Source organism: Rhinolophus ferrumequinum, chromosome 3 (assembly GCF_004115265.2).
Source record: "Rhinolophus ferrumequinum isolate MPI-CBG mRhiFer1 chromosome 3, mRhiFer1_v1.p, whole genome shotgun sequence".
Classification (NCBI taxonomy): Eukaryota; Metazoa; Chordata; class Mammalia; order Chiroptera; family Rhinolophidae; genus Rhinolophus; species Rhinolophus ferrumequinum.
Window position 1 is genome coordinate 7,097,295 of NC_046286.1, and position 25,604 is coordinate 7,122,898.

Below are 25,604 nucleotides of genomic sequence, written 5' to 3' on the forward strand. Positions count from 1 at the left end.
CAGAGGACGGCTGGGGCTGCGGTGCTGAGGACAGACTTGGGGGAGGGAGGCCGTCGGGAAGCCGGAGGAATCTGCAGGGTTCCAGGCTGGACATGCTGCCACTGGGGGTGAGCGGTGGGAATAGTGGTAGTGGGGTTCTGGGTACGTGCTGAAGGTGGACATTACAGCATTTCCTAATGGGTGAGTCTGGGGCGTGAGAGTCAAGGACACCCAACAATCAGAGGATATAAGTAGAAAGATGGAGGTGCTATTAGCAGAGATGGGGAAGGCTCTGGAAGGAGCATATCTGAGGGGTGGGGGGCCTCACAGACATTCATTTTAAAGATGCTGGAGCTGAGATGTCTGTTAGAAATACAACTGAGATCATCGGACTGGCAGTTGGACAGATGAGTCTAGAGATTAGGGGAAATGTCTGGGCTGAAAAATAGACTTGGGAGGTGACACATATAAATGATATTTGAAGCCTTAAGCACTGATGAGGTCACCAAGGGAGTGATGGCCATAGAAGAGAAAGGAACAGGGCTGAACCCTGGACCCCCCAGTGCTGTGATCTGATCAGACCACACACCCGGCAGACGGCACAGTTCTGGCCCCATGTCGATGAGGCGCGTAGACCAGCGAGTCCCAAACTTCCCTGGGCACAGGGATCCCCTGGACATCTTGTTAAGACTCAAAGTCTGGAGCAGAGCAGAGACTCTGGATTTATACGGAGGTTGGTGGTCCTGCTGGTCTTCAGATCACACTTTTAGTAGCAAGACCATCACCAGGATTCCCACAGGGCTGTGCCTCAGCCTCACCTGCAGTTGTTACAGAAGCGACTCCTGGGCTTGTGTCCTGTTCTCTGAGACGGTGGGTCTGGGGGAGGCCTGAGTTCTGTAACAACCCCACAAGCTGTCCTGGGGCTCAGCCACCTTGGAACCTCTGAGGTCAGTGATGGGGCTCAGGGTGGACAATGGTCTTAAATAACCTTTTAAGGTGTTTTGCCTCAGAAAGTGGAGGACATATATCCTCTATTATGAGACGTGATGTTGGGAGTTACGTGTTCTCTCTACCACGGGGGAGAGTCAGGTGGGAGATTTAGGAGTGGGTCACAGGTCAGTGTAATAAAATCTCTGAACACTCGCTCCTAAAACTGTTCCCCAGATTGATTTCTGGGAGCAAACAATGGAATCCAAATTTTTTCTAACTTAAACATACACACACACATGCACACACGCACATGAAGTCAGACAATTAAGTTTGGGAACTCATCCTAGAAAATGTGCTACTCACTGCTGAATATCACTACGGTTACCTTCGAAGTACTCCCCTTCGGCAGCTATACACCGATGTCAGCACCTAGTCCACCCTTCAAAGTAATTTTAGAACTCTTTTTCTGGAATGGCCATCAGAGCTGTCGTCGTATTACCCTTGATGTTCTGAATGTCATCAAATGTCTTCCTTTCAATCTTTCCTTGATCTTCGGGTAAAGAAAGACGTCATTGGGGGCCAGGTCAGGTGAGGAGGGAGGGTGTTTCCATACAGTTATTTATTTACTGGCTAAAAACTCCCTCACAGTCAGTGCTGTGTGAGCTGGTGCATTGTCGTGATGCCAGAGCCATGAATTGTTGGTGAAAAGTTCGCGTCGTTTTCATCTAATTTTTTCACTCAGCCTTTTCAGCACTTCTAAATAGTAAACTTGGTTAACTTTTTGTCCAGTTGGTACAAAATCATAAGGAATAATCCCTCTGATAGCAAAAAAGTTTAGCAACATCGTTGCAACAAGTTCACTAACTTGTTGCAGAGGTTGTGCGAATTTGCCTGCGCCTGTGTGTGTGTGTGTGTGTGTGTGTGTGTAAAACATTCTGGCAAAATACTATTTTGGGGAGGCCACAGAACACACTTGAGCCCACGCACCAGGACCTGACCCACAGTCCCCCCAGGTCAGGTCCCATGTGGGAATCACTGCCTCTGCTGCTGGCACACGTGTCACTTCTCACACCACTGACATCCATGTGGACCCCGGACCCTGTGGCCCTGACTGCTGTCACTGCTGCTCCAGGCAGTTGTGTTGTTACTGCCAGATGTGTTCTGCTCGGTTCCAGCCTGTGTTACCACATCCTGAGTCAGAGTCTGGCATGTGGTCACCTGATGGTGGAACCTCATGCCGTGTCCAGCTGCAAAAATGTTGGGGACAGTGGTTTACCTATGATGGAGTGAAGTGGCCTCTGCCTCCCACCAAGACTCTACATGTGGAATTTTCCTAATGTAGGAAGAGAGTTCAGGTGTTCAAGGTGAGGGATATAAAAAGAATGACTAATTTCAGTTCTTGGAGCAAAGATCTGAGACTAGAACTTTCTCTGGTTCTTTGGAGGCACTCAGGTTTGGCTGGGAGAACAGGGACTAATAATTGACATCCAAGGGGGAGGTTGACTTGCTCCCTCTTACTCTTTCTTTGTGAGATGGTGAGGGATTTTTTTTCTCCACTGAACCAATTCTCTGATTCTCAGATACAACCTGTGTGTCCTACACTTCAGCTGAACTCTGACACCACCTACCTGGAGTTACATCAGACCCCACGGGTTACGGGCTCCGTCCCACAGGCTGCCCTCACTTCAGACACAAGTCACAAGTTTCAGGTCCCCCTCATGTTACCTGCACTTCTGTCTGACGTGGCTACTAAGTTGGGGGTCCCCCATTTCAAGTTCAATAATTTGCTAGAACAACTCATAGGACTCAGGAACATGCTAAGCTTACTGTTACAGTTGGTTATAAAGGATACAAGTGAGCACCAGATGAAGAGGTCCGTAGGGCGAGGTCTGGAAGGGTCCCCAGCTCAGGAGCCTGTGTCACTGAGGTGGAGTGTGTCACCCTCCCAGCCTATGGATGTGATGAGCAATTCGGCAGCTCTCTGAATTCTGTCGATTTAGGTGTTATTTTTTAATGTAAGTCTCATGACATAGGCCTGATTGGTTAAGTTATTGGCCATTGGTGACTGAACTCAACCTCCAGCTCCTCTCCCCAGAGGTCAGGGAGTGAGGCTGAAAGTTGGAAACTTCTAATCATGGCTGGTCTTTTTGGTGATGATCCCCCATCACGAAGCTCTCTAGGACCCCTCAGCCAAAGGTCGTATCATCCCAAAGTCACTCTTCTCACTCAGGAGGTTTAAAAGGTTTTAGGAGCTCTGTATCAGGAACTGGGAACTGAGATCACATTTTTTTTATTGTATCACAGGTTTTTGACCACAGATCCATTTCTAACAAAAGGACCATAACAGTTAAAAAATGCTGGCACATTACAGGAGTCCATTCAGTTATTAACAATTAGTCCAGTCCAGTGTCCTATTGAAGATATTTACATGCCTAATAAATTTACAAAAATTGCTCAATGTTTTAGTCAGAGAGGAAATTCAAATTAGCTATAATAGGATATCATTGCACACCTCTCAGCATGGCTAAAATGAAAAAGTCAGACAATATCAATTGTTGGCAAAAATTTAATTATATCTCATATATTCCTTGGGAGAGTAAATTGATTCAAGTACTTTGAAAAATTCTTTGGCCGTCCATTCTGAAGCCAAACGTTCACTCGCCCTATGACCCAACATTTCCTCTCCTACTTATATACCTAATAGACATGCTGCATGTGTGTGCCAGAATTTATGAAAAAATCGTTCATAGCAGCACGATTTGTGAAATCTGGGCATAACACAAAAGTCCATGAACATCAGAGGACAGATGTGTGGTCCTGTTCATATAACGGACCCCCTGTAGCCGTGGGAATGAAGAATCTACAAAAACACACCGTCTTAGGGGTGAGACCTGGGGACGTAATGTTGAGTGAGAGGCAGATACCGAGGGGTTTCCCCTGTAATATTCCATTCTACCAACACCTGACAAACTCAGCTCTGCTGTTAAAAATCAAGCTAAGAGCTACTTGGGGAGAGGCTGGTTAATGACTGAACATGTCTCAAGTGGGTTTCCTGGAGCTGGAAATGTTCCTTGGTGTGGGTGTTGTTTATCCCAACATTCACTTTGGGAAAATCCACTGTACACTTATGATTCGTCCACCTCTTTCTATGGGTGTGTTAACCTAAAAATAAAAAGGCTTTCAAAGTGAGAAGCAAGAAGCATTTGAAATTTAGAGGGGGGAAAAAAGAATAGCTATTTGGGAAGCATTGATTCAGACAGAAACGCACAGAATATTCCAGTTAGGAAGCAAAAGCGATGGGTGTTTATGAGAAAGGGAAGGGGAACAATTCCATCAATAGAAGGAAGGCATTTCTATTGGTGCGAATAACCACACAGTGAGGCTAATTCTAAGTAATCAAACTTTTCGGTTCAGCAGTCAGAATCACTGCTTTCCTGTTATCTTTGCAAGCAGTTCTTTGGGACATAATGTTGCTTTAGGCCCAGTGTAAAGTTTATTTGCCCGGTTTTAATGTCTCAAAGCAGTTCCTCTGGGATGGCAGCTCCACTCCAGTGTAAAGTGGCTCTGTTTAATATTTTTTTTTGACATTTCCCTCATTTTGATCAACATCTTTCCTTCAAAGTGTCACTGATGAATCACTGGAAAGCAGCACTGATCGGTCAGTAAAGTGTCCTTGGCCCTCCATTGTTAGGACGGCTCATTTTCAGGGTGTCGTGGCACTGTCAGTCTCTCATTGCGAGGAAAAGTCATTCCTGGTATGTCATGTCCCACGATGGAGGGAAAGTCATTTTCTTTGTTCTTAGGAACTTTAGCTACATTGGAGCAGCAAGAGCGCCAGCACAGAGGAAGGCTTTGCTGTCTTGTTCCTTTAAGGGCAGACATCGTCTGTAGTTTCTTGAGGTTTTTAATATAAAGTCTCACAGGCCTTAGTGAGCATTTCAAAAATGTTGAACAACTGTTATCAGAGTGGTGTCCTTATAACATCAAGACAAGTGAAAAGAGTTTAGAACAGCAAATATTTTATAATAGCAAATAAAATGTTAAGTTCAATTTGAAGAATAGATTTGAACCAAGAGGCAAAGCCTGAGGGCAGTTAGTTGAAGGTTAAAAAACCTGAGGTGTCAGTGGGCACTGTATTTAGTCATTTGGTTGTGCCTGGATTTTATTTAGTTCTGTCTATTTTCCAGAGGCGTTTCATCCAAGTACAAGAGGTATTAACAACAGAGCAAAGCCCACATGCTCAGCTAGGAGCTGGACAAGAGCAATTCTACTGCCTAATACAACTCACACAAGGGAATTTAAAGATTTTTCCTGGTCGGCTTTGTTTTAGTGGTAGATACAGCGATTTTCTCCAAGGTTTTTGATATGTTGATAATCATGTATGTTTCCATTTTAATACCTGCCCAAGGAAAAAGTATTCTTTCAAATCTGGTGCCTTCACGGGGGCTGACATCGCCAGGCATGAGACGTCCTTGTCTATGTGTGTAATTAGGGTGCATTTGGACGTGTGAAGTAGGTTTAAAGATGATGCCCAATGTTATCTGCCCAGATAGAAACTAAGGGGAAAAAGCAAACAACAGCTATTACAGTGAGTGGCTGACCTCTCATAGTTTTGTGAGATCAGAAGGAACTAAAGTGAGAAGAAAGGTAGGGGAACTATACAGGCTTGGCCCGCAATCTTGGGTTAGCTTCCACAACAGATGTGATCTGCTTCATTTCCCACTCATTTTAAATTTCAAATGTTCTGTTGGTTGAGCTGTTCAGTTTGGTGCAAGAGCTTTCTTTAAATTAGGAAACATGAGTCCAAGAGTCAACACCTTTAAATTGGGTCAAACGTGGATTAGTTAAGAGGGCCTGAAATCTGGAAGCATCAGGTAGGAAGAAAAAGATAAATGCTTTAATTTTGTTTACAAAGGTATAATTTACCAAATTGCTGTAGGTCATAGGTAACTTAAGAAAAAATTTTCTTGTACTTGGAAAACAGATTAAAAACCAGTGATATAGTAGATTTTTTGAGTGAGTGCCTGGATCGTGTCTCATGAAACTGAATAATGGAAGCACGGACCAACGAGAGGCAAGGAGTTGTAAAAGAGGATAGTTTATAAAAAAGCAAAGGATCAGAGCTCCCGAGCAGGATGTGGTTCCGAATGGGGTGCTGTCATGTGGGGTGTCATGCGGAGTCTCTGGTCCCACTCCCCACACAAGAATGCAGGATATGGTGAGGCCAAAAAGGAACACCCATGGAGCCGTAGATAGGGGAGTCATACCACTATATTATCGCTGGTGGCCGCAGGAAACACAGGAAGCAGGATCCACACAATCCGCAGTCAGCCATTCACTTTTCTGCCTGCCAACCAGCCAACCACCAACACGGTCATGGCAGTTACATCAGCAGCCAATTGGCCAACCAGGTACAGCCAATGGCCAACCACCATAGCTGATGGCCATCCAATCACAGTGGATGGTCATTCACTACCCGAGCCAGGACCCATCCACGTGAGGCCGAGAGCCTAGAAACTGCTCTCTGGGACTCTGTCCCCTCAAACATAGATGGCAGATGGATATATTTTGTATAATTAACAATTATGCAACATCTGTTTACTTTGTTTCTACCTGCTTCCTTAGATTATAATCAGAAATTTGGGTAGCGATTTTACAAACCGAAGATACAAATTAGAATGTAGTTTTGAGAAGCAATACCTAGAAACAAACCTACCTAGCGACAAGGTATTTGGCCCTCAAGAACCCAGCTACAAAGAAAGGAAGAGCAGAAGCATCAACTTGCACATCACAAGAGGCACTAAGGAGAAGCAGCTGAAGCCCCAGCGGACCATTAGGGTAAGTTGTATGAGTTAGGAAAGTGCCAAGGCAAGCAAGCTTTGCCGATATCACAGTCCCATGGAAGCACTGATGTATTACAATGTTATTCAGTAATCGATGTTCATGGTAAAATTCTTAAAACACGCACACATGACTAAAACCAGAAATCAGTATATTTTTCTTTACAACCCTTGTTTACTTTTGTTAAAAGATAAATTGAGGCATATTAATTTTAAGAGTTTATTTGAGCAAAACTCAATACTCAATTGCAACTGGGCAACACCAACCAGGGAAGTGGCTAAGAATGTTTCACCAATAGGGTCTCTGGGAGAGACGTTTCTGGAGACAGGTGGATGCAAAGCAAGGACATTATTGATTGGCTACAGCATTAGATCCGAGCTGTCTGTTGTGATTGGTTGTCCTTAGGTTTCGATTTTATATAAGCTGGCGTTGCTCTGGTTGCTTCCATAAGCTGCCCAGTCATTCAAGCCTCCTCCTCCTAACGGCCACTTGATAAATCAATGGAACACTTTTCAATGTGTTAAAGTTCTTTTATTTAGAAATAAGACTGAATAAAGCATATGCTAGTGAGATGGTTCTCTACCATCAAAGACACCAGCCGGCAAACCAGAGGAGCTAGAAACAGTTTATTCTTACCATATCAGGCCATTTATGGTTTTGTTGTTTTACTTGATAACCAGAGGAAAATTAGAGATGATGAGTCTTCTCAATTGTCATCATTAAGTCCCAAGATGTTTCGAGTCCCTTCATCTAGATTTACTGCAAACGGGAGTGGAATGTTTCCTTTTCTTCTTTTCTTACATTGTTTGTCCTTTGCAGTAGGCTGGGATAAACTTGCTTTATGACCACGTATCATGTTTAAACGTTTCATGTTTAATTGAAATAGAGGATATGGCTTTTGTAAAAGCTAGCTGTTGGCTGCAGTGATGTTTCTTTAACAAAAAAGTCTGTGGTGATTAATTCAACAGTTACCTGGTGTGCTGTGAAAGGCCAGGAAATGGTACTTTAAATCTGCAAAGATTTGATAGCGCTCTTTAAGGAAATTATGGAGTCAGTATGCTCTGTGAAGCAACATACATTCTCTGTGAGCCTGAGTGTGAAAACAGAATAGTTTTCATTTTATTTATGATTGCCATGCCTGGCTTCCATTTCAGCAACCTCAATTAGTGTATTTCTGATTTCCTGTGTGACTAATGGTTTTACCCCAAAGATTACTCTGTATAGAAAATAAGAGGAAACGAAGGCAGTGTTCTTAAAGGAATGTTTAAACTACTCCTCCCTACCGTACATAACCTCTATGTTGTAAAATAAAATGGATATGGGGGGAGAGAAGGACATATTATCTTGATTCACATTTTTGGCCCTAAGGACAGGAGCTCTTTGCTCTTGATAGAGGAAGTCTGAGAGTCAAACTTTCATGAGCAGTTGGTCAGAGAGTGGTTCCCCCTGCAGGATTTTAGGTAGAAATTGGTATTCTCTTTGTTTGCTGAAGGTATTTTTCTCAAATTGGAATAAACCTGATATATGATTTGATAAAAAGTTACCTAGTTTATTCATTCTAGCTGTTGGGTCCTCCCCCAATGTAGGAGTCTCACTTTCCTCAGTGTTTTGGGGTTATTCCCATTTATCTTTTATGTGCTCTGGGCTCCTGATTAGATAGATGAAGTATTGTCTGGTCACTGTCTTGGCTTCTAAGTTATACACGATATTTAGCTAATACTATCCTTTATCATTACCTTACGTAATAGCTCACAGAGCGTACTTTAGAAACATATGTAATGTTTATATATAACAGTATTTCCTTTTACCTTTTGATGCAGATATGGCGTAATGCCATAGAGTTTCGGACAGAATGGGGAAGAGGAAAGGTAGACAGCCTTGCAATTTTTCCAAAGCCATTTCTATCACAGGGAATTCTCCTGAGACCACAGGTTTATTTGATTGTATGTATGCAGAGAATTCCTAGTCGGTTACTTCATTAAGGGCTGTAGAACCTGGAAAAAGTTTTTCAGATTAACATTACCTGTTTAAAAAAAAAAATTTTTTTTTATTCTGGGTTTGATATACATCCTTCTGGCTTTTCTCATTAAAAAACCAAAATGTATTGTTTAGATAGATTTTGTTTTTTTTTCCCTTAAGAAACACAATCAGCGTCTTCCACAGTTTTTGGAGTCAGTAGAATGAAATATTACAAGATGTGCTCAAAAACTGTTTGATAAAAATAAGGTGGTCTTTTAAACTGATTTTTCTTGGCATTATAATATCTTATATTGAAGTTATGAAATGAAGCCACGAGTAACCTATATCAGCCACATGAAAGGGACGTAAAACTAGAAAGATACTAAAGTACACAAAGTCTAATTCATCTTGGGAAAACACAGTTCAAATTTTAAAACATTTGGCCCTGAATCATGTTTTATTTATGATAAACATAGTCTGGGTAATTTATGATAAACAGAGTCCCAGGGAGCAGTTTCCAGGCTCTCGGCCTCACATGGAGGGGTGCTGGCTTGGGTAGTAGATGGCCGTCAGCTGTGGCTAGTTGGCCGTCAGCTGTAACCAGTTAGCCAATTAGCCACTGATATAACTGCCGTGGCTGTGCTGGTTGTGGGGGTCAGTCGGTTGGCAGGCAGAGAAGTGGACAGCATGTTGCAGGTCGTGTGACTCCAGCCTCCAGTGAGAGTAAAGGGCCACCAGTGAGACTATAGTGGTCTGACTCCCCTACCTATGGCTCCATGGGTGTTCCTTTTTGGCCTAGCCATATCCTGCATTCTTATCTGGGGAGCGGGACCAGAGACCCCACAGGCCGCCCCGCATGACAAATGGTGCAGCGAGCAGGGTATGGTGCCGGCCAAAACTTACCGAAGGATGGTGGAGTGGTTTGTGCCTGTGAGAGCTCAGCTTCGGGAGGCCTGCCGGCGCCAGGAGCGGGAGGCGCAGTCCGCCTGGGAGACTCAAACCTCCAGATGGCACACCACCCTCTTGGCCATGGAAGGCGTTGTCCTCCTTTTGTTCATCTGCTTCTGCTGTAGGCTCCGAGGATTGTGGACATTATACACCGAGGTCTCCACCCACTCAGACACCTGGCACGGCGAGCAGGATTCTGGCCAGTAGGAATGGAGTCTGACTCTGGGCAGGAAGACAGGTGGCCCCCACACAGTGTGTGGTGCCCAGTGGCCACCGTTCTCAGGAGTTGGATCCCCGTGGAGGGGTGGGAGGACATGGATGGCTCTCCAGCCAGTGTGGAGAGGGCCCTGCAGGCTCTGGCTGAGCGGTTGCCAGAGGAGGCGAAGGCTACAGCCGGCCGCGTGGGCTGGATGTTCCTCACGGCCTTGAGTCTCAACACGGAAAATGCGCATAGTAAAATGGCTCAGGTGCTGGACCAGGTGTCCTGGTTAGAGGCGCTGGAAGCTCAGGTCCACCTGTTAGAAGAGGTGCCCCACAGTGGAGACTCAGAGGCAGAGGCTGAGGAAGCGAGTGGAGACAATGTAGCTCCCAAACCCCAACCCCAGCCAATCTTGAAGCAAAGGGTAAACCATGAACAACCTTTGGGCCCTGGAGGCATTGCTGCAGGCAACCCAGCTGTGACTGAGTTCACAGCCTACACCCCTTACAGTCCCACTGAGTTGCAGGAGCTGGGGAGGCAGTACAGACAGAGCCCTGGAGAACCAGTCTCGGCTTGGCTAGTACGTTTATGGGATGAGGGGGCAGACAACATTCTCCGCTCCCCAGGTGAGATGGAAAAGCTAGCCTTCGTGACGGTGCATCCGTTCCTGTGACAAAGGTTACAGAACTGCCATAGGTTGGCCCAAGACAAGGGCAACCATTCTCTAATGGAGTGGCTCACTGCTGCGGTACGCACAGTATGGGGACAGGCTGGTGAGCTGCCAGACACTGTGAGTCAATGGCAGTCATATACGGAACTTACTCAAATCATCCGTGAAATGGGTATGAGATAGGCTATTTTCAACCCTAATATGCGGAGGCCAGATGACGAGCTTTTTACAGCCAGCATGAGAGATCTGGTTTTGGATACTGTACTTGTGAGTGCTTTTGGATCCTTGGTTGCCATTCTTACGCCTATGTGGGGCGGCGGCTCCATGAAGTTACAATTGCCATGGCCACCCTAGGGGATGTCGAAAGCTGGAGGCAAAGGAAGTTAAGACAGGAGGTCCGAGCAGTCGAGACCTGGAAGCCCAAATCAAAAGTCAAGGTGCGAGGTCGCGGGCCTCAGAGAGTAACACGCGCACAGATGTGGCATGATCTCGGGGCAGCAGAGGTCGATCGGGAAAAAATAGACCGACAACCCAATGCACTCTTGTTGGAACTTTGGAAACAGTTGCATCCGAAACAGCAATTCCGGAGAAGCCTAAAGGAGAAGTCTGGGAAAGAGGGACCCATGTCCCTCCAGGGCTTCATGAGGCCGCTTGAGGCAGACTCCTTTCAGCTTGATTAGGGGTGGGGCCAAGGTGCCCTGTCAGAGGGGACCAGCAGGGACCAGAGGGCCCCCGTGGAACTGTCCATACATTCGTCGCCTTCTAATGTGCAGAGGATTTTGGCCCTAGTGGACACTGGCACAGACTGCAGTCTTGTTTATGGGAACCCAGAACTGTTCCCCGGACCAGCAATCTGCATTGATGGCTACGGGGCAAAGACTGTGACTGTGAAAGCTGTTTCCTTACCACTGGGTATAGGAAGGCTTCCACCTTGTACCTACAAGGTTTATGTCTCCCCCGTTCTGGAGTATATTCTGTGGGTGGACGTCCCACATGGCCTCAGCTTATAGACGTCGGTGGGAGAGTTCTGTCTCCGGATCCAGGTGGTAAAAGCGGTGACTCGTGGGCATGCTCACCACCCTCCTCAAGTGTTGCCACAGCCCCGGCGTGTGGTTACAGTGTGACAGTACCATCTGCCAGGAGGACAGGAGAAGATTGGTTGTACAATATTGCAATTGGAGAAGGCACATATTTTGACGCCAACACACAGTCCCTTTAACTCCCCAGTATGGCCTGTCAAGAAGCAGATGGGACCTGGCAAATGACTGTGGACTATAGGGAGTTAAATAAGGTGACGCCACGTTTGCATGCAGCAGTACCTTCAATTCACGATTTGATGGATTGTCTGACTGTCCGCCTGGGAATGTATCACTATGTAGTGGACTTGGCCAATGCTTTTTTCTCCATTGACATTGCACCCGAGTGTCAAGAGCAGTTTGCTTTTACTTGGGACAGGCGGCAGTGGGCAGTGGACTTGTCCTTCAGACAAGGATACTCGCACAGCCCCACTATCTGCCATGGGCTCGTGGCCCAGGATTTGGCACAGTGGGATCACCCGTCCTCTGTGGCCTTGTTTCATCAACATTTCATGTTGATATTTTATTAGCATCTGATTCTCTTTCAGCTTTAGAGCAAGCAGCTCCCACTCTTCTCTGCCACCTGAAGTCACGTGGCTGGGCGGTGAACGAGGAAAAGGTCTAATGCCCTGGCTTATCCATCAAGTTTTTAGGTGCTGTGTGGTCCGGTAAGACAAAGGTCTTACCTGAGGCAATTATTGACAAAATATAAGCCTTTCCCCGGCCGATCAAGGTCGCCGAACTGCAGACGTATTTGGGTCTGCTAGGATATTGGCGGGTGTTTGTACCCCATTTAGCACAAATGGCAAGGCCCTTGTACAACATGATAAAAAAGGGGGCCTCATGGGATTGGACAGAGGCTATAGAGCAAAGCTTCGTTGTCACAAAACGGGCAGTGAAGCAGGCACAGGCTCTGTAAGTAGTGGACCCTGGCCGCCCATTTGAACTTGATGTTCACGTAACCCAAGAGGGGTACTGTTGGGGCCTCTGGCAACGGCAGGAGCATCTCTGGTTGCCAGTGGGATTTTGGTCCCAATTGTGGAAAGGAGCAGAGGTCCGCTACTCTCTAATAGAGAAACTGCTGACTGCTGTGTATGCAGCCCTAGTGGCCACAGAAGCCATCACAGGAATGGCATGGGTGTTGGTTCGAACAACATATCCTGTTCAGGGGTTGGTCCGTACATGGACCTAGGGACCCAAAACAGGAGTGGTACAGACCACCACCCTCGCCAAGTGGGTTGCCTACTTGGAGCAACGTAGCACCCTTAGTTCAAGCCCGTTGAGCACAGAGTTACAACAGGTTCTGGGGCCTGTGGAGCTTGTAGCCCAGGCTGAGCCAAGCGCTCTGCCTAGAGGGGAGGACTTGGAGCCCTTGCCCTACAAAGAAGGACAGTCTCAAGTACTTGAGGATGCCTGGTTTACCAATGGTTCTAGCTGAGGAGCTGCAGCCATTTGGACGGTTATTGGTGTGCAGCCCCAAACAGACACCATTTGGTTTGATACTAGGATGGGCCAGAGTAGCCAGCGGGCTGAGCTACGGGCTGTGTGGATGGTAATCAGCCACGAGCCCGGGCCACTAGTTACTTGTACTGACAGCTGGGAGGTGTTCCGGGGCCTAATGTTGTGGCTCCCTACATGGAAACACCAAAACTGGTTGGTAAGACACCATCCACTGTGGGGTCAAGCCATGTGGCAGGGCCTCTGGGACCTAGGGCAGAGAAAGGAGGTGACCCTAAAGCATGTCATAGGTCACTCCCCTGTAGTGTCCCCAGGTAATGATGAAGCAGATGCCCTAGCATGGGTCTGATGCTTAGAACGTGCTCCTGCCACAGATGTGGCCCATTGGCTGCATAGGAAATTGCAGCACGCTGGAAGCCGAACCATGTGGCAGGTGAGCAGACGCTGGGGTCTGCCTTTGAAATGGCAGGAGATAGCAGATGCCTGCTATGATTGTGCCGTCTGTGCCCAGGACAGGCCCCAAAGGCGGAGGCTCCCCTGGGAAACACAGCAGATTACGCGAGGGAGGGTGCCCCTCACTCGCTGGCAAGTGGATTACATTGGACCCCTGCCTAAGGCCCGCAATGCGATGTATGCCTTCACAGCAGTGGACACTGCTACGGGGTTGATGTTTGCTTGGCCGGGTCTGGCTGCGGATCAGCGGTATACAGTGGTCACTCTTACATGGCTGTGCGCCCTCTATGGGCACCTCCAAGTCATTGAAAGTGACAGGGGTACCCATTTTATGGGGCAAGAAGTGCAGCGCTGGGCTGCCAGTTTGGATGTACAGTGGTTGTTTCATACCCCATGTAACCCACAAGCAGCTGGCATGATTGATTACTACAATGGCCTTTCGAAGCAAGGCCTCCGGGTGTCAAAACACCTTCCCATGATGCGTGACTGGGCCTCGCGTCTGTGGGACGTCTTGAGAATCCTGAATGAAAGACCACGGAAGGGAGGGCCTACACCAGTAGAAGCTCTGCTGCTTTGAACGGCCCCTCCCATTCAATTACAAGTTACCACCAGTGAGACTCTGTTAAAGCCAGGCTATGGCAGAAATGGAAACATTTTGCTCTCAGCACCCACATGCTTGAAGCAGGGGAATGACAGCAATGGACTTGGTCCTAGCAGGTCAAAAGCCTCCACTGTCGGTGGTTGGGCCTAATAGCCCCATGGGGGGCCAGTTTGACTCATGATTTGCAAGTGATGCCAGGGGTGGTGGCTGAGTGGCCACCGCAAGTGACTGTAGTATAAGGAGGTCCTGACACCGGGATGATTTTGCGGGGGAACCTATGTGCTCTCACTATGGCCTATTATAGGGTCACCTGTTCTGCTACATGTTGAAACTACGCAAGGGACCCCAAGCACTGCCATAAAGGTCTGGTACCACAAACCGGGAAAGGTGCCACTGGCAGTGACCCTCCTTTCCCAGGACAAAAAACTAGCACGTGTCTTCCCAGATGGAAAGGATTTGCCATTGTTGATTCCTAACACTACTGTTTCTTTCTGTCGTAGGTGCCAGTAGGCTAATATAGCACAGGAACCCTCGCAGAAGACGCTTGTCGCGTAGATTGTGAGGCGAGACCCTGTATGGGTGGTGTGTGGGGACAGAGTCCCAGGGAGCAGTTTCCAGGCTCTCGGCCTCACATGGAGGGGTGCTGGCTCGGGTAGTAGATGGCCATCAGCTGTGGCTAGTTGGCCGTCAGCTGTAACCAGTTAGCCAATTAGCCACTGATATAACTGCCATGGCTGTGCTGGTTGTGGGGGTCGGTCGGTTGGCAGGCAGAGAAGTGGACAGCATGTTGCAGGTCGTGTGACTCCAGCCGCCTGCGAGACTATAGTGGTCTGACTCCCCTACCTATGGCTCCGTGGTCTTCTTTTTTGGCTTCACCATATCCTGTGTTCTTATGTGGGGAGCAGGACCAGAGGCCCCGCAGGCCTCCTCGCACGACAAATGGTACAGCGAGCAGGGTCTCTCGCACAACACTCGGGTAGTAGATGGCCATCAGCTGTGACTAGTTGGCCGTCACTGTTACTGGTTAGCCATTAGCCACTAACATAACTGCCATGGCTAAACTAGCAAGCATGGATTACAGACAGACGCGGATTGCAGTTAGCAGGAGAGATTGGTTGGCAGAAAAGCTGATGGCGGTGTGGATCGTGTGGCTCCTGCTTCCTGTGTCTCCAACCCAGCCGCCAGCGAGACTATAGTGGTATGAGTCCCCTACCCATGGCTCTGTTGGGGTTCCTTTTTGGCCTCGCCATCACCTGCGTTCTTGTGCGGGGAGCAGGAGCAGAGACCCTGCGTGACCACATACATATGCATCATGTCCCCCTCTCATGAAAACACACTCTATAAGGGCGGGGTATCACAGATAATTCATTCCTTGGCTGGTGATTGGTTCTGAAAGTATTATGAAAAATTCTTACTCATATTCGCAAGTCGCTACACTGAAATAGCCTTACTCAGGAGTAAGGATGAAAAAGAAACTTCAGAGGCCTCTCTCACAGGTGTCGGAAGGGTTAGTAAAGGGTCTTTGTAGGGCAGTTACTGATCCGCTGAAAACGTAAGAATAGCAGCTGAAAGTTAGTATACTCAGGGAGGGCACGGCAGACCTAGAGCTTGCAGTATTTAATCAGAAACGAAGGCCAGAAGTACAGCATTTAATGTGATGGAAAAACATAAGACATGATTATCTTTGGCAAAGTTTCTTAAATTTCAGCATCTAGTTACACTAATTCTTAATTATTCTTATATTCACTCTTGCTACAAATCTGAGGATAATTCTGTTTGGAAATAGATAAAAATTAAAAAAAAATTCCAACGTATTTGGACTTTGCCAACATGTTTCCTCTTTCCTATTGTCTATTTGTCAGCCTCAATAATCAAAGTCTACTCTGCGTTTATGTTTAGTTTTGGTTTGACAGGTTTATCTACTCAGGTTCTTAACGGCTATGGTATGTGAAATTGAGTAAACCTCCCTGAGCAAGTTCTGGCAGTTTTACACAATCAGGAGCCCATTCACACAAGTAAATGAATTGATCTAGGTATTATGAGGTGAAGAGAAGGGGAACAAAGACATATAAACCAGGTTCCTGCCTAGACAGTATTTTTTTTAATTAAAAAAACAGTTTTTTTTCCCTTCAAATTCCTGGTTTAATAAGGACGTGTTTATTTTGAGAAAAAAGGTCCCAAACATCTGGCTGTTCACAAAAATAACCCACAGTATCAACTTTAGAAAACAAGTCTTAAGACTATTACACTAATTATTTTCCTAGAGGATGCATTTGACATGCCAACTCTCGTTCACAAAAATACATTGTTACATTTGCGTTGAGCAGCCCCACACAGCACGCTCATGTGGGGTGGAACACACATACCTCTAACTCACAGCTGCTCTCAGGTGCGACTCAACTAATGAGACTGCAGGTAGGGAAGCAACTAACTACTGAACTCATGTATGAATGGAAAGAACTGTGCTCCCTGCATAACAACAGATTATTTTGGAGACAGTTGATAAAAACCATACATCCTTTTTATTGTTAAGTCATAAAGAGGTATCAAAATCAAAAGCAAAAATTACAGGGTAAGACTTAACATAACTGCTGGGAGCGTCAAAGGAAGTGAGAATGGGAGGAGGCGCAGGGCAGTCTGAATGAATGAACGTGGGAAGGGCAAGGATGGGGTCACAGTGAGCACGTGCTGAAGATACTAGGGGAGAGGATCTGGTGAAAACTTTGATCTTGGACAAGCGCCTAGGTAAAGAAATAATGGGCCAAGATTTCTAAACCCCACTATGTGCGTAAGAGTCAGCTTTGCCATCGGCGCTGTCTCTGCCATCCTCTCCTTCCTCAGCCTCTTTTTCATCATCGTTGATCAACGCCAGCTGCTCATCCCCCCGATCTTCATTGTCATCATCATGCAGTAGGTCCCCCTCCTCAGCAGAGTCATCTGCACCCCCCTCAGCCTCCATCTTCACATTAGGCTCATCTTTCTTCGGGGAGCTGCTGCTCTGCTCCTCTTCTGACTTGTCATTGTCCATCTCTACTCCTTGTTTGCTCTGTTCCTTTTCAATTTTTTCCAGGCTTTCCAGTAGAGAATCCACTTTTTGTTTTATCTGGGTCAATTCCTTCTTAATGGTCTGAAGGTCATCTCCTTTCAACTTTCCAGACTTGGAAGAAGATCCTCGCTGTCCACTCTGAGAATTGAAGCCACTTTTACACCTCTGTGAGGTGTTTCCTGAGACACGCTGGCGTTTGGAGGGCCCTGCAGCCCGAGCAATAGGAGGAGGAGGAGGAACACGTGCTGGGGAACTGTACATCCTGTCAGAAGAATCCCGTTGAAAGTTATAGTCCAAGGCACAAGAGGAGTCGTACATCTCCGCTGCAGATCGTTTCACACCTGCTCTTCCTCGGTTCACTTTTGGCTCTGCAGCCAGATTAATATCTAAAACCTGGCCAGCAATCATTCTGCCATCCTCTCCTGCCACAGCAGCCCGGGCATTTCTCTCATTAACATACTGAACAAAGGCAAAGCCCTTATGAACAGAGCAACCCACAATTTTGCCATATTTTGAGAAGATTGCCTCCACATCAGATTTCTTCACCACAAGAGTATTGAGATTTCCAATGAATACACGGGAGTTCATGGAGCGAGGATCTGTCTTGTGGGTAACATTCCTGGCCATTGTCTTTGATGATAAGGTTCCTCACAAAGCCAAAAATATGTAGCAGAAGGTCAAAAAAATATCACTGAAGGGGAAAGGATAAGAGATTCGATTCTGAATCTCCTACTCCCCAGTTGTGCGTGAAGAAGCCGACTGCTCCTCGAGGTCGGCAACGCGGTCGCAATCACTCAACCTTCGTCTCTTCACACACACAAAAAAAAAAACAAAAAAAAAAACCCCAAAAATCGACAGTTTGTTTTTAAAAACAAAGATATATATATAATGAAAACTATCATTATTAATAAGCTCTATATACTGGTGGTAAAGGCACATAACCGAAAGATGTAGGAATTCAGAAGAAAGAAATCACATGTAGTGAACGTCATCAGGAACAACAGAGTGTTTAATTTGATTTGGGTCTTGTAGAATTATTGCTTGGGAACAGAGGGTGGAATGAGGAAAGGGAAAACAGTATAAGGATTTTTATTAAGTAAAGCAATAAACGTTTTTCAGAAAAAATATTCATTTAAGGTATGAAGAAGGCTGTAAAGCTTGAAAAGAAATTAAGTCCATGAGGTACATGTCTGTATCTTTCAGGTTTCATAATTTAATGTGCTGGTCTTTAGAAAGGAAAGCCATTGCAGATAAAATTATTCAGCCATATTTTATATAATACTTCAAAAATAACTGGATTTTATTTTGTACTAGGAATGGTAAAATGGCTCCAAAACACGTAGGATGTTGTTCCTTTTACTCTCTCTGGTCATTCAATGATTCTATGTTCTTATATGTTAACACTGTTTATACATAATATTTGATATTTAGTTTCTGTTTTTAATTTTGTAGAACATGACTGCTTCTGATGAGATGTCATTCCTCTCTATCTTGAAAATCTAGGTCTGTCAGTCTTTTGAGAGTACTTTTTACCTGTACATAACCTAATTCTCTTAATGTCTCTTCACTTGGCTGTCTTATAAAGATACCAGCCATTGAAGTTAGGGCCCATCCTAACTCTATTACTCTATCTTAAGTATTTATATCTACATACACCCGATTTCCAAATAAGGCCACATTTTGAGGTTCTGAATGGACATGGATTTTTGGAGGATGCTATTCAATGCATTACAAGACCCGTGTGATTTCTGCCTGCTTTGCTTAATCCCTAAAACCTGATTGTGGTACCCAGTCCCGGTACAGGCGTCCCATCTTGTAGCCCTCAGCTATAGGCCACTTTTCCCTATAGAAGTAACCACCTTTGACACTCCTCCAAGAGACTTCAGTTATTTGTGTTCCACTTCATTACAAACGTAGAATATTCTGTCTATTTTCTTCCAAGCTGTGAATAATAAAATATTGGCAGAGCGGCCATACTTTGAGAACCACTACTCTAGATTTAATTAGCATAGTTTGTCATCTGGGACCTTGGTCTGAGAAGATCTGGACATATATCTGGACATATTTCCCCACATTCCCTCTCAGCTGGAAGGTGAGAGTTTCAAGTTTCTTACGTTCTCTAAACAAGGGCCTTTCCGTCTTAGCATAATAAGCTTCATTGGCTGACAGTCCTCAGAGGAAGTAATATCCTAACTATTCTATGGGAGAAACTCTGTGGATTAGTGGGCTACGCTCAATCTCAATATGTAAAATGGGAAATAAAGAAATTTACAGAATTCTTCCTGAGAAATCCTGTCATTTTTTTTTCAACTTACTATTTTTAATTTAGAAGCTAAATTTTAAGTTTCCTTTTATTTTCTTTCCAGTGTATCTTAACAAACTAAATTTCCACACTGTTAAAAGAGAAACTAAGGTATATTGAAATTTTGAATGGGTTATTTGGACAAACACTGATTTAAATTGGGCAGTATCAAACCAAAAATGGTTAGGAGCCCTCCACCAGTAGGAGATAAGGGAAAGGCTTTTGTAAAGCAGATGGAAACCAAGCAAGGAAATTATTTGGCGATAGCTTAAGCCTTATTGGGTAGACTAGTTGGCTCTTTGTGATTGGTTGGTCTCAAGTTTTTATTACTAAATCTTGAGGCATTTATAGGAATTGACTCTAGCTGAGGTTTCCATTTATATAGACTAACAAGGCATTAGAGCCACCTCAGTCTAATTGCCTCCTGTTTAATTTAATAGTATCTACCCAAAACCCTGGGGCAAGTGGATACCCGAGGCAAAGTAGTTCATGTAGATGAAAATGCAAACAGAAAAGTGCATTAATAAAAACAAAATACCATACCTATTACAAGTATTCACACTTTTGATTTTTTAAACAAATATTTATCAATTATCAACAACACTCTAGGCAATGGGTGTACAGTATTTCACATATATTACTTATTTTAATAACTTATCACAGACGGATGCATCTTACCATCTTATTGCATATTATTCTTCACCATTCCCTACTTGTCACAGCACTTGTGTTTTGTTATTTGCAATTCAAAGTTTCAAGAACGATAATGCTTATTTCTAGGTGCAAGTATTGAGGCTCGGGGAGGCCGAAGGTCATAGAACTATTACAAGGAAAAATCAGAAAAATCTCAGCTATTATGAAACCCAATTTAGTTCTCCTTATATGTATCTCCTTACATGTATCTAGCGAAAGATTATGTAATTCTGTCTTTAAAAATAGTTTTATCTTAGGCAGCTCATAGAATGTTTCAGCCTGAGGTTTGTAAAGTGTGTCCCAAACAAAACTGGCCGGAGAGGACTGTCTTTTTGCTCCACAGGGTTGTTGAATAATTAAGTAACAACTACTTGAAAGATTATATAAAAATTAAAATGAAGTACAGTTATTTTGTATTATGTTCATAGGTGCCCAACGAAGTTTTTTTCTTTCTTCTTTTTTTTTTTTTTTTTTTAGGGAGAGGTACCTGACCACTGCAATACTCATTTCCCCCTTCTTTCTTAATAATAAAATCCTGTTTTTCAGCTGCTTAGAATAAACACTACACTTCTCGGACACAATTGCAGCTGAAGGTAGCCCTATGACTAACATCTGACCACATGTTTAGATCATAAGCTACGGGGGGAAAAAGGCCAGCAGGAGGTGTGGGAAGCGCAGAAAGCCGTCTTTTACCAAAAAAGTTTGCACTGATATAAAGCAGAGATTTGATACAGCTTGGAGAGGAAAAAATTATGACATACACCAAAACACATGAAAAAATTACCCATTGTCAAAAGAAAAAACAACAGAACCAGTCAGAATTCACCCGAATATTGGAACTATGTATTGTGGTTTAATTTTATAGAAGTGAATTATTTCAAATGCATTTAAAATACAGCAGTATATTCAATATGCACAGTAGAATACATCTTAATGTTAAAAATGCATATGTACATTAAGCTGTTCTAAATAATAGTAGCAATATTAGAATCACTGTTTTGAAACTTTACATATTATGTATAATATTTATATACAAAATATATAAAAATGTAGTTTTTAAGAATAATATGATACAAAATATTTGAAATATAAATATAAATTGTATGTGGGTAAAATAAGAGAGTATTTCTGTTAAAGTTATTGGGACCCACAAATGTAGATGTAAGAGAAACATAATGAAAGAACTTAGTAAAAGCACTGTAATCTTAAATTTGAGTTGTTAATACTTGTAAGCTTACAAGTATTTTCTCTAAATAGGCCTAGAAAAAGTAACTATCCAATAACAATGAGCACCCCTCAGTGCTCAGATTGTATACTGTAAATGCCATTTTCCACTAAAGGGAAGCTGACAGCAGAAATATATCATTTTACATCTGGGATAGGAAACATGCAAGATGAGCTTGGACTATTTTGTTGAATAAAGGCAAAGAGCAAAGACTATGGGGTTGTATTAGAAGGACACATGAGTGGTAGCGAAGGGGCTGTCACTAGCAAAATATGGGCTAATTTAAACATCAAAAAGAATAAACTACTATAGAATGAAAGGTAAAAAATATATTAAAATCTTATGTGTTCTTGAAAATAACAAATGAAAAAATTGTGTGAAACTCTATACACATTTGGATTTGCTTGCAAACCAATTGAATATTCTGACAACTGCTAACCAAAGGGAAAGAAAGCATCAATCATTTATTCAGCTTTCTTACTGGATCTACAAATTATAACAACCTAATTGTTGACGAGAAATATTGTTTTCTAGAGAAGATTTTCAGAAAATAAATACAGAAGGACTAATCAAATTAAGATTATCACCAGTTTGTAACCCCTAAAGGAATAGTAAATTGAGACAATGATCTTTAATGGCTGCCAATATCTTTATGTGAAAGACTGTTGGAAATTTTGTTTTGAAAATAAGGGGCTGGCAAGACCCAGATCACTGACTAATGCTAACATTACTGAGTGAGAGTTAGCAAGAATCACATTTCATGTGATACTCTATGATGTATATATGGGACCAACTATAAATATGAAGTCTTTTTTTTTTAATTGAACCTGAATTTGACCTATTTAAAAGTGTACAGGAAATATAAAATATAGAAAACAGGCAACTCAGAAGTGCAATTTGCAAAATCTACAATATGGGAAATTATACAAAACAAAATGCCCAGTTTCTTCAACAAATAGTGTATTTTATTTTTCTTTACAGACAGGTAGACCTATAGAATAAATACATCTAATGAACGTATCAGTGACAGAAAGGGTGAACTTTGTTTTTATCCTGAATTGAACAAATCAACTGTAAAAATATTATAAAATCAGGGAAATTTGAACAGTGATGGAATATTTAATAATGTTTGTTGATTATTGCTAAATTTTTAGTTGTGATAATGTATTATTTTTATGTTTTTTTAATTATTTTTTTAATTTATTGGGATGACAATTGTTAGTAAAATTACATAGATTTCAGGTGTGCAATTCTGTATCACATCATCTATAAATTACATTATGTGTTCACCATCCAGAGTCAGTTCTCCTTCCATCACCACATATTTGATCCCCCTTACCCTCATCTCCCACCCCCCAACCCCCTTATCCTCTGGTGACCACCAAATTACGTTCCCCAGATTAATTTTCAAACCCCGTGGCCATTTTGTGGTTACTGATTGTTTTCTAATCCTCTCACCTTCCCCTTTCCCCCCCCCCCCCCCCCCGCCCATCTAGCAACCCTCAGTTTTTCCTCTTTGTCTCCAAAACTGTTTCTGATTCATTCATTCACTTATTCTTTTCTTTAGATTCCGCATATAAGTGAGATCATATGGTACTTATCTTTCTCTGTCTGACTTATTTCACTTAACATAATGTTCTCTAGGTCCATCCACGTTGTTGCAAATGGTAAGATTTCTTTCTTCTTTATGGCTGTGTAATACTCCAGTGTATAAATGTACTACAGTTTCTTAATCCAGTCATCTATCGATGGGCATTTCGGTTGTTTCCATGTCTTAGCTATTGTGTATAGTGCTGCAATAAACATAGGAGTGCATAAAGATTTTTGAATTGGAGTTTTGGATTTCTGCGGATAGATACCTAGGAGTGGAATTACTGGATCATAGGGTAGTTCCATTTTCAGATTTTTGAGATACCTCCATACTGTTTTCCATAGTGGCTGCACCAATCTGCAATCCCACCAACAGTGCACAAGCATTCCCTTTTCTCCACATCTGCGCCAGCACTTGTTGTTTGTTGATTTATTGATGATAGCCATTTTGACTGGGGTGAGGTGGTATCTCATTGTGGTTTTTATTTGCATTTCTCTGATGGTTAGTGAGGTTGAGCATTTCTCATATGTCTGCCATCTGTATGTCGTTTTTAGAAAAATGTCTCTTCAAGTCCTCTGCCCATTTTTTAATTGAGTCGTTTGTTTTTTTGGAGTTGAGTTGAGTGAGTTTTTCATAGATTTGTGATATTAATCCCTTGTCAGATATATCATTGGCAAATATCTTTTCCCATTCAGTAGGATCCCTTTTTGTTTTATTGATGGTTTCCTTTGCTGTGAAAAAACTTTTTAGTTTGATATAATCCCACATTTTTATTTTTTCTCTTAGTTCCCTCGCGCGAGGGGATATATCAGTAAAAATCTTACTCCGGGTAATGTCTGGGAAGTTTCTTCCTATATTTTCTTCCAGGTATTTTATGGTTTCAGATCTTACATTTAAGTCTTTAAGCCATTTTGAATTTATTTTTGTATATGGTGTAAGGAGGTGGTCCAGCTTCATTTTTTTGCATGTGTCTGTCCAGGTTTCCCAGCACCATTTATTGAATAGACTGTCTTTACCCCATCGTACATTCTTGCTTCCATTGTAGATTAAATGGCCATATAGGCGTGGATTTATTTCTGGACTCTCTATTCTGTTCCATTGATCTATGTGTCTGTTTTTATGCCAGTACCATGCTGTTTTGATTACTGTAGCCTTGTAGTATAATATGAAGTCAGGTATTGTTATACCTCCCACTTTGTTCTTATTTCTCAAGGTTGCTGAGGCTATACGGGGTCTTTTATGGTCCCATATAAATTTTAGGATTATGTGTTCTATTTCTGTGAAAAACGTCGTTGGTAGTTTGATAGGAAGTGCGTTGAATACGTATATTGCCTTAGGCAGTATGGACATTTTAAGTATATCAATTCTTCCTATCCATGAACATGATATGTGTTTCCATCTATTTGTATCTTCTTTCATTCCTTTCTTCAGTGTCTTATAATTTTCTGAGTACAGATCTTTTACTTCTTTGGTTAAATTTATTCCCAGGTATTTTATAGTCTTTGAAGCAATTTTAAATGGGATTTTTTTAAAATTTCTCCTTCTGATGTTTTATTATTGGTATATACAAATGCAACTGATTTCTGAATATTAGTTTTGTATCCTGCTACTTTACTAAATTCATCTATCAGCTCTAATAGCTTCTTGGCGGAGTCTTTAGGGTTCTCTATATATAGTATCATATCATCTGCATATAATGATAATTTTACTTCCTCCTTACCAATTTGGATGCCTTTTATTTCTTTTTCTTGTCTGATTGCTGTGGCTAGAACTTCCAGCACTATGTTGAATAGAAGCGGAGATAGTGGGCAACCTTGCCTTGTTCCTGATCTTAGGGGGAATGGTTTTAGCTTTTCCCCATTGAGTATGATGTTAGCTGTGGGTTTGTCATATATGGCCTTTATTATGTTGAGATATGATCCCTCTATTGCCACTTTCTTAAAGGTTTTTATCATAAGTGGCTGTTGGATTTTATCAAATGCTTTTTCTGCATCTATTGATATGATCATGTGATTTTTATTTTTCATTTTGTTAATGTGGTGTATCACATTCATTGGTTTGCAGATGTTGAACCACCCTTGCATACCAGGGATGAATCCCACTTGATCATGGTGTATGATCTTTTTAATGTATTGCTGAATTCTGTTCGCTAATATTTTGTTGAGGATTTTTGCATCTATGTTCATTAGAGATATCGGCCTGTATTTTTCTTTTTTGTGGTGTCTTTGTCTGATTTTGGGATCAGGCTGATAGTGGCTTCATAAAAAGTGTTTGGGAGTCTTCCCTCCTTCTGGATTTTTTGGAAGAGCTTGAGGAGAATAGGTGATAATTCTTTTTTGAACGTTTTGTAAAATTCACCTGTAAAGCCATCTGGTCCAGGGCTTTTGTTTGTTGGGAGATTGTTGATTACTGATTCAATTTCCCTTGTGGTAATCAGTCTATTCAGGTTTTCTGTTTCTTCTTGAGTTCACCTTGGAAGGTTGTACGCCTCTAGAAAATTGTACATTTCTTCCAGATTGTCAAATTTGTTGGCATATAGTTGCTCATAGTAACTTCTTAAAACTTTTTGTATTTCTGTGGTGTCTGTTGTCACTTCTCCTCTTTCATTTCTGATTTTATTAATTTGGTTCCTC

The 25,604-nt window shown here is 43.0% G+C and overlaps 2 protein-coding genes across 4 annotated transcripts in view; one reads left to right on the forward strand and one right to left on the reverse strand.

Moving 5' to 3' along the window:
- LOC117020384 (TBC1 domain family member 22B-like) overlaps nucleotides 1-25,604 on the forward strand; it is a 138,335-nt gene that overhangs the window by 50,145 nt on the left and 62,586 nt on the right. The window lies entirely within an intron of this gene.
- Nucleotides 16,885-17,796, reverse strand: LOC117020385 (heterogeneous nuclear ribonucleoprotein C-like). The gene has a single exon (XM_033102839.1). The coding sequence runs from the start codon at nucleotides 17,785-17,787 to the stop codon at nucleotides 16,885-16,887; it is 903 nt and encodes a 300-aa protein (XP_032958730.1). The 5' UTR covers nucleotides 17,788-17,796.